The sequence below is a fragment of the Haliotis rufescens genome, unplaced genomic scaffold, assembly GCF_023055435.1.
Source record: "Haliotis rufescens isolate VD_foot unplaced genomic scaffold, xgHalRufe1.0.p SCAF_6, whole genome shotgun sequence".
Taxonomy (NCBI): domain Eukaryota; kingdom Metazoa; phylum Mollusca; class Gastropoda; order Lepetellida; family Haliotidae; genus Haliotis; species Haliotis rufescens.
The window spans coordinates 56,884,450-56,894,528 of NW_025964334.1; the positions used below are offsets into that span (position 1 = coordinate 56,884,450).

The 10,079-nt window shown below is 39.7% G+C and overlaps 1 protein-coding gene across 1 annotated transcript in view; it reads left to right on the forward strand.

Moving 5' to 3' along the window:
- LOC124146846 (calcineurin-binding protein cabin-1-like) overlaps window positions 1-7,900 on the forward strand; it is a 58,226-nt gene extending 50,326 nt beyond the window's left edge. The window contains exons 38-42 of the mRNA XM_048386697.1: window positions 1,480-1,590; window positions 4,367-4,530; window positions 4,882-5,119; window positions 5,427-5,507; window positions 5,955-7,900. Of these exons, the coding sequence (XP_048242654.1) occupies window positions 1,480-1,590; window positions 4,367-4,530; window positions 4,882-5,119; window positions 5,427-5,507; window positions 5,955-6,347 (987 nt within the window). The 3' untranslated portion in view covers window positions 6,348-7,900. The remainder of the gene's footprint in view (window positions 1-1,479; window positions 1,591-4,366; window positions 4,531-4,881; window positions 5,120-5,426; window positions 5,508-5,954) is intronic.
- The last annotated feature ends 2,179 nt before the right edge of the window (window positions 7,901-10,079 follow it).

Genomic DNA, 10,079 nt, shown 5'->3' on the forward strand with positions numbered 1-10,079 from the left:
TGCAGATACGAGTAAGAATTGGTCTTCACGCTTGTGCTTGTCAAGTAAAAACAGAATTGAGTGGTCAGTCTTGCTGACTTGGTTGATGCATGTATTCGTATCACAATGACGTAGATTGATGTTCATGATGTCAATCACTGGGTTATCTGGTCCACTCCAATATTTACAGACCGTTGTTATATAGCTGTCATATTGCTGAGTGCAGCGTTAAACAACAAACAGACAATATAACAGAACATTTATGTTTGCTTGTTGCTAATTAGTTATTAGTATATATAGTTGTACCCGAAAAGAATTCTGTCTGCAAAGAGTTTCATAACAATATATTTGGTTCTGAATTTCATTTGCCATGGTATCTGTTAGATAGGGTTTGTAAAGGTTTGAAAATATTTTGATTTAATTGGTTCATCTTGAAAAAGCAAAAGATTGATGCCTTTGAACTTTTCAAACTACCGTAAATACAGTGAAATCTTTAAAACTCACACACTATTATATCGTTTCTTGACAGCACCCTTATTGATGACATTGTCAAAGATCAGCACTTTTGCACAACAGACCTTGATTTTATGAGGTTTAAAGTACTGAATGGAATGTGTTGAACCATGTCTCTTTCTGCCACATTGAGACCGACCATAGACAATGAGTTCTTCTGAGTTCTTGGGTCAGACGGTGATTTTAACATTTTGAGATTACCATGATTGCAAGTGTTGTGATGTTCTTCAGTAGGCAGTGTCAGATACTGATTGTAGCATATGTATGTTACAAAATATTTAGTTGTTGATAGGGCTGTGTATTGACCTAGATTTTGTATTGCAATATATTGCCATACTTTAACCTGTATTGTGATGCATATTGCAATATATTGCCAATTTTCATTTTCATGAGTTAATCAGAGTTATACACTGTATTAATGTCAGATACCATCAAGCTTCTTCCAAGCGTGTGACACCTTTGTTATGCTCTCAGTATAAAGAGCTTTGCAGACAGGCTATCGCTGTGAGGAGATTGACATGTGTACATACTAATTGATAAAAAGATCGTCAGAGGCTAGTTGTAGGAGAAAGATACTATTTTCCATCTCGATTAGGAACACATAAATATAATATTTGCCTCGATATATTGCTACATTTACAAAGGTATCGCAATACGTATTGCTGAAGATTTGCATCACAATATACCGGTAATACCTCACACACTTAGTTGTTGATCCTGTAATAATCAAACTTTGTCCTTAGGGCAGAAAACATTTTGAAAATGACTTTGTGTAGTGCAAATTCCCTCAGACAAGAGAGTGTGAAATTTTGAAATGTGAAAATCTTTATCTTTATCTTTGATGATCTATTTAGTCATCTTGTCAACAAGGGGGATAGGGTTTTGAGGATGTTCATTCATCCTCTTTGCTATGTAATTGTAAGGAACACCAAGACAGGTACTCACATTCTTCTTGAAACATGAAATATGTATCCATCATTGTTCCAGAACCTGGAGTATGCCAGGGACTTGTTGCTAGGCAACAACAACTGGCAGAACCTGTCTCACATGCCCGGGCCAGGTCTGTTTGCAGAGAGACGGACAGCCAACTTCTTCCAGGTACAGTCTTTCAGTAATACCATGGTGTATCAACAAGTCAGAGGAAAGCCCTTTTCCTGTTGAAACACATGTCATGGTACTACAAGACTCAAGAATCTTTATAAGCATGCATCTGTCATTCAAACCCAAGACCGGGTTGATTGTGGAACCATTGCTTTACACAGCTGGGCACCCATGTAATATAGTGATGGATGTTTTGAAAGAAGAGGTCATTACATAACAACACAGAAGTAATAACATTTTTTCAGGAAAGATTTCCATCCATACACCTGCATCAATTTTTCCTTGGGTCAGGGCAACCCTAAGCCTGCATACATGACTTTTTTATACTTCTAGACCTAACCCTCACGCTAACCCTCACCCTACATACATGAACTTTTTATACTTCTAGCACTAACCCTCACCCTACATACATGAACTTTTTATACTTCTAGCACTAACCCTCACCCTACATACATGAACTTTTTATACTTCTAGCACTAACCCTCACCCTATCCCTCACCCTACATACATGAACTTTTTATACTTCTAGCACTAACCCTCACCCTACATACATGAACTTTTTATACTTCTAGCACTAACCCTCACCCTAACCCTCACCCTACATACATGAACTTTTTATTCTTCTAGCACTAACCCTCACTCTACACACATGAACTTTTTATACTTCTAGCACTAACCCTCACCCTACATACATGAACTTTTTATACTTCTAGCACTAACCCTCACCCTACATACATGAACTTTTTATTCTTCTAGCACTAACCCTCACCCTACATACATGAACTTTTTATTCTTCTAGCACTAACCCTCACCCTACATACATGAACTTTTTATACTTCTAGCACTAACCCTCACCCTACATACATGAACTTTTTATACTTCTAGCACTAACTGTCACCCTACATACATGAACTTTTTATACTTCTAGCACTAACCCTCACCCGAACCCTCACTCTACACACATGAACTTTTTATACTTCTAGCACTAACCCTCACCCTACATACATGAACTTTTTATACTTCTAGCACTAACCCTCACCCTAACCCTCACCCTACATACATGAACTTTTTATACTTCTAGCACTAACCCTCACCCTACATACATGAACTTTTTATACTTCTAGCACTAACCATCACCCTATCCCTCACCCTACATACATGAACTTTTTATACTTCTAGCACTAACCCTAACCCTAACCCTCACCCTACATACATGAACTTTTTATACTTCTAGCACTAACCCTCACCCTACATACATGAACTTTTTATACTTCTAGCACTAACCCTCACCCTACACACATGAACTTTTTATACTTCTAGCACTAACCCTCACCCTACATACATGAACTTTTTATACTTCTAGCACTAACCCTCACCCTAACCCTCACCCTACACACATGAACTTTTTATACTTCTAGCACTAACCCTCACCCTACATACATGAACTTTTTATACTTCTAGCCCTAACCCAAACCCAAACCCTCACTCTACACACATGAACTTTTTATACTTCTAGCACTCACCCTCACTCTACACACATGAACTTTTTATACTTCTAGCACTAACCCTCACCCTACATACATGAACTTTTTATACTTCTAGCACTAACCCTCACCCTACATACATGAACTTTTTATTCTTCTAGCACTAACCCTCACCCTACATACATGAACTTTTTATTCTTCTAGCACTAACCCTCACCCTACATACATGAACTTTTTATACTTCTAGCACTAACCCTCACCCTACATACATGAACTTTTTATACTTCTAGCACTAACTGTCACCCTACATACATGAACTTTTTATACTTCTAGCACTAACCCTCACCCGAACCCTCACTCTACACACATGAACTTTTTATACTTCTAGCACTAACCCTCACCCTACATACATGAACTTTTTATACTTCTAGCACTAACCCTCACCCTAACCCTCACCCTACATACATGAACTTTTTATACTTCTAGCACTAACCCTCACCCTACATACATGAACTTTTTATACTTCTAGCACTAACCATCACCCTATCCCTCACCCTACATACATGAACTTTTTATACTTCTAGCACTAACCCTAACCCTAACCCTCACCCTACATACATGAACTTTTTATACTTCTAGCACTAACCCTCACCCTACATACATGAACTTTTTATACTTCTAGCACTAACCCTCACCCTACACACATGAACTTTTTATACTTCTAGCACTAACCCTCACCCTACATACATGAACTTTTTATACTTCTAGCACTAACCCTCACCCTAACCCTCACCCTAACCCTCACCCTACACACATGAACTTTTTATACTTCTAGCACTAACCCTCACCCTACATACATGAACTTTTTATACTTCTAGCCCTAACCCAAACCCAAACCCAAACCCTCACTCTACACACATGAACTTTTTATACTTCTAGCACTCACCCTCACCCTACACACATGAACTTTTTATACTTCTAGCACTAACCCTCACCCTAACCCTCACCCTACACACATGAACTTTTTATACTTCTAGCCCTAACCCAAACCCAAACCCTCACTCTACACACATGAACTTTTTATACTTCTAGCACTAACCCTCACCCTACACACATGAACTTTTTATACTTCTTGCCCTAACCCTAACCAAACATACATGATTTTTTTATACTTCTGTGGGTTATGAGTTTTTAATTATTTCAAGGCAGGAGTTACTCCGGTAAGTTTTACCATTGTTACCTCCTGTTGCTTTAGGACTGCCACTGATTAACACTGTATCTTGCTCCAGGGTATATGGAAGATCCCCATTGAAGAGATAGATAGATCAGGGAGCTTCGCATCTCACATCCACCGTAGTGTGCGTCTGTTGCTGGACATCCTCACAGAACAAAAGGACATCATGATGCTGTACCACATCCACATCCAGCTGAACCGATCTCTGGACACTGGCAAGTGAGTGGACAATGTTTTTTGTTTATTGCAGTTGAAATTAACTTAAGCTCTTGACAATCTGTATTCAAGTTTTCAATTGGATAAGGGAAAATGAAATTTCACAAGCTCTTGCTCACATACAACTAGTTTTTTTAAATAAGCGAGAAGAATTTTAGATTTTCAGTAGTTATGTCTTATAGGTATTATATGTTGACCCATGTGTGTATCTGGTCAGCACTAAAAACTCCCATGAAAATCTGGGTAGGATTGGCCTTCAGCAAACCATGTTTATTATAAGAGGCGATTAACGGGATCAGTTTGTCATACTCGCTGACTTGGTTGATGCTTTAGTCAGTGCCATGCATGTTTTAGGAAATATCTCCGAGATCAGGAGAGGAACTGCTTTGCCAAGTCGTCCTTCAAGGCAATCCAAGAGGCCGTCACAGAGGAACTGAAGCATTGGGACCGGAAGAAGCCCCGAGACAAGCAGCTGGACTACCTGATGACTGTGTACAGAGTGTGGCATCACTCATCCCACAAGCTGAATGCTTTTGTGGATGGCTGTACAGACCTGTTTGTCAAGGTGTACAAACTTGTACAAAAGGATTATGTGAGTGTAGCAGGATTGTGCCTTAGGTTGGTGTGGTGGGTTAATTGATAAGGTTCCAGTCTGCCATTGGAGGTGTGTGTTGGTCATTCTCGGGACTGGCACTGTGTATTCATCTTTGATCACTACATATGCTTGATTTGGGTAATCAAATAGAATGCAAGCTCAGCAATATGCACATGTATTAAGCACTCTTTTTTATGGTTACATGTGAAAATGATCAAATGAATATGTAGTTGCTCAAATTGTTTATTTTTGAGGATAGTCTGAAGTCTTAGTAAGAGGAAACATGCAACATCTCTACTTGCAGATTGACAGCAGCCAGCCCATCCTGGAACAAGCAACCAAATTCTGTCAGCAAAGATCAGCCATGAACAGACCCTCATCTCAGGTAGTTAACAGTTGATTAGGTGATAGAGTTGCTCTAGATTCCATGGCACATTGGGGAGCTTTGATCAGTGGGTCAAACAGATTACTCACATTTGCTTGTGATGTCTCTACATTAGTGCTTATGGGTATGTACCAGTGAAAGACTTATCTAGAATGAAGAATGTAAGTTGACTTTGGTAAGTCTTTTCTGTCTCTATTTAAAAATATTGTATATTTCAATTTGGAACTTTATAGTAAAGTCACAAAGATCTCAGACAAATCACAAGACTCTGTGCAGAGTTGTTTCCCCTGGATGTGCCAGGATCAACAGATCTTTAGTTTGTCAGCGCCATACCCCTGCATATGTGTTGGCCAAGAGGGGTACAATTCACGACCTGGGCTGATACAATGTAATATTGATGAAATACTGTTCAAAGTTGTGATAAACCCAACTCACTCACTCTTTCAGTCATCGGATGCGAACAAGTCGGCAAACCTGAGCACAGCAGGATTCCTCTCACCTCCCACAAATAAGGCCCCTTCTCAGACGTCTGACCACAGCTCACCCGGGGATCCAGCCTTCCTCTCCCCAAAACATACAGGACCTTTCTCACCTTCACCTAAAAAGAACATTCAGTCTCCCTTCTCATCACCCACTGGTCCATCTAAGCTGCCCATCCAATCAGATTTAACCAAAATTCAAACCAGCCAATCAGATGGCAGCAAGGTATCTACAAGCCAATCAGATGCCAGTTCGACTGGAACTACTAGCCAATCAGAAGGAGATGATGCACTGGTGTTTCCGTCGCCAGGGAAACTGACTTCAGCGGTACAGGTACACCTTCCGCATGGTCACTATTAGTGATGGTGTATATATCTCTGTGTGGAGGCATGGTGCATATTTCTGTACTGATTTTGTCCACAGCTTAGCAAGCAAGTTGTTGCACTTTCTGATGACAAATAAATATTTTTGGAAGGCGCTTTTTGTGCAGAGCATTGTTGTCTTTGTTTATTTTCATCTCTGTTCATTCGTTACGCATTTGAATGCTGACTGACTACCATGTACATGCAGTAGATTTATTTGACAATTCGTAGCTCGTTATTTAAAATCTTTTACTTGTGCTGCTAACTGTAATGTATTTAACATGGCTGCTTTATGAGGCATGTGCATTGAGTTAGTGTGTTACTCTACACAACAGATGAGAATGATGCTGAGCATTCCTGTTACGTCCCAAGGATGGCTTACCTGCAAAATTGTTTGTAGTTATTACGTTTTCTCTCATACACAATATCAAAATTAGGTTAGCTCATAAGTGAGGTAGCCAAAAGTCGGCCACCTTTTCTCTGCCACAAAACTTTTCAAATTGCCTTAGTTTCAATGTTATAACATGAAGTAAACATGATATGTGCTTCCAACTACAAACAAGAGGAAAGAAACACAGGGGCGTTGGGGTATGCCAAAGGTCTTGGTTCACATGGGAATAATGTTTGAAGCCCGTTCCTGGTGTCGCTCAGTGGGATTTTGGTGATATATTGCTAAAAACCTTGTAAAACCATACTCATTCACTCCCTCTTTTTCATCACGCTCCTGTGTACACATGACTTGGTAATGTGTGCTCCTATGCTTTTTGACTGTGCTTACTATTGATTGTTAGCAAGTATGCAACAGGGATGTATTTGATAAACAATATCTTAAAAATAATCAGCGTCACAGGTTCATTCATGCACAAAATACAAGACGATCATGTGATAGTTTCATGTATGCAGTTGAATTAGTATAGTAGTAGTTATAGGAGGCGAATAGATTGGGTGATCAGGCTCGAACACTTGCTTGATTGTGTGTCCTCATACCCCGATCGTTTCTCACAATTTCAATCACAGGATGTCTCCTAAAGACTTGATTATTTGCACACCGCAATGTTATAGCTGGAATATTGCTGATTACGGAGTATATTAATTTTTTGTGTGCGTGCAGGTAACAGTATAAGGAATAAACAGATATCGACTTTTACTCATTAACTACAATATGTATTTGTTCTAGTTGTGTCTGAGATTAGACAAGGTCATCTGAAGTAAAATGCTCAGTGTAGTAGTTGGAACATTTGATCCCAGATGCTTGATATGTGAGGTTCCATCTTAATGTTCTTTATCAACTACATCCCTGTTCTGTGTATCTGTAGTTCACTTGTTACTTAGCACCAAACCAATGATCTCAAAACATATTTGCAAAACAAAATTGAAATTGAAGTCCAGTTTTCAGAATATTATTTTTCATATTGAAAAAGATGTAAATGAATACTGAGGAATAAAAGAAAAACTCAAGAAGTTACAGGAAATCTGTTATTGATTTGGTGTCTCTTGTTGAAGAAGTCGCAAATGTATGGAAGAAAATCATGATTAAATCCTTCCAAACTGTATGCTGTGTTGTCTCCTCTCTCTATGTCATCTGGCAGAACTGTGTTGTGTAAGATGAAGAAGAAATGAGTCGCTGGGATGACAGGATTTACCGAGGCCACTGCACAAAATGTCCATGGTGCTACACTTTTTATGCTTATAATTGGAGTTATGTAAGCTTTTGTATTTTGGATGTGAGCTTGTTTTAGAATGTATTATCGCACCATTGCATCTCAAAACATAGATTGAATTGACTGGATGAAATTACTACTTTATGTATAGTTGCTCAGTGTGATTCCCCTTCCTTCAGATCAGTTCACGGGGCGGTCGGGTAGCCTAGTGGTTAAAGCGTTCGCTCGTCACGCCGAAGACCCGGGTTCGATTCCCGACATGGGTACAATGTGTGAAGCCCATTTCTGGTGTCCCCTGCTGTGATATTGCTGGAATATTGCTAAAAGCGGCGTTAAACCATACTCACTCAGATCAGTTCACACTGGTTGTGTGGATACATGTTGATCATGGGACATTATGCTGATGCCTCAATATAACTGAGAGACAGGTGAATTGAGGTGCCAGAAGCCAGATTACCTACATGTGACACAATTTTGGAAGTTGGTGATGGTAAGATTGAGATTGTAGGGTTGTTGATGTTTAGACAATACTTTTATATATTTGGTCCCTACACTAAGTGTAGTACATCTGTTTTGTTGTAAATGATAATACACATGGCAAAAGAAAGGGATTGTGCAGCAATGTACCAGAAGATAGTGATGTGTTGTGATGATCTGGTTGCATCACAATAACGACAGACTAGAAAGTGTAGTATACGAGGTGCTGCTACATTGTAAACAGACATATTGTTACTATTGTCAATCTGTTTCCCCTAGTTCTTCATCAGTTTAAAGTGCTATTTCATTGTATACATGATGAACCAGCATGACTGTTACTTGTCGACACAGTTATGTTTTAAAATAGCTTAATTTTAAAAGCTTATTCAAATTCTTGACTTCAGTCCAAGCTGTTGGCCGTGGAGACCTGCCTTCCTCCACTCGGCATGTTCAGCGGAGGTTGTGTTGATCCCTACAGGTATCCCTATCCTCCGAGTCCATCGCCTACAATGCAGGACATCATCCATCCACTGTTCCACCGACCCTACAACATACCCTCATTCCTACATACAGCTGGACCTCTAGTAAACCAGGACACTCCTCTGGATCATAACCTGGGTTTCCACTATAACATATCTGATCAAGGACGTGCTAACCGAGAGCCAGTGAACTTGACTAGACCAAGGAAACCAGTACCCTCAGCCACTTCAAAGCCACCAATAGCATCGTCTATGAATTTGAAAACTATTGCTGATGGTATGAAAATGAAACTGAAAACGGCACTTTTAGCAAGCCCTCGACTGTTAAATCCTAAATCTGCAACTGTAACAGGTGTAAAGCAATTAAATCTAAATGCTACTCCTGGGAAAGTTGATACAGCTACTGAAAAGGACATTTACCCAAAGACTTTGGAGACCCCTAGAGGCATCCAGGGAACATCCAGTGATTCAAGCATGTTCTTGAGTAATACATGCATAAAGAGTTTGCTATTCGGAGAATCAGAGGAAATTCAAAATCCGTTAATTCCATCAGTGTTCGAAGAGGATGTCCAGAAACCTGTGAAAAGTGTCTCATGTGAACAACCAGTTAAGAAAAAGCAGAAACTGGTTTCCCTTTTGAACCAAAAACTTCATGACACAGACACTGATGTTAGCAAACAGATTTTGAAAATAGAACCATTGTCAACAGAAAGGAATGTTTTTACAGATGCCACATCATCGAAAGATTCTGACAATGGAGGAAAAGCAGGGTTCTTTCAGAAGAGTCACACGATGACAACTGAGTTGTCATCTGCCAGCACAGCCTTGATTTCTCAATACAAACAAAAAGAACCAACAGATGAAGACGATATGTATGTCCACATGTTGAAAGAAGCACCAGTTATAACAACAGGCGTTGAATCGCCCGAACCACACGTGGCATCGCCAACTTCTGAGCCAAAAAATACGTCGGACAATGTGGCACAGGTCAGTCACTTATCCACGGTGCCGCAGTTTGAAGCTGTTGATTTAGAGACCATGATTCCAACTCTGCAAATACGTGCGCCACGATCTGACAACACCCAAATTGCAGAGGCAAAGAAATTATCCGAG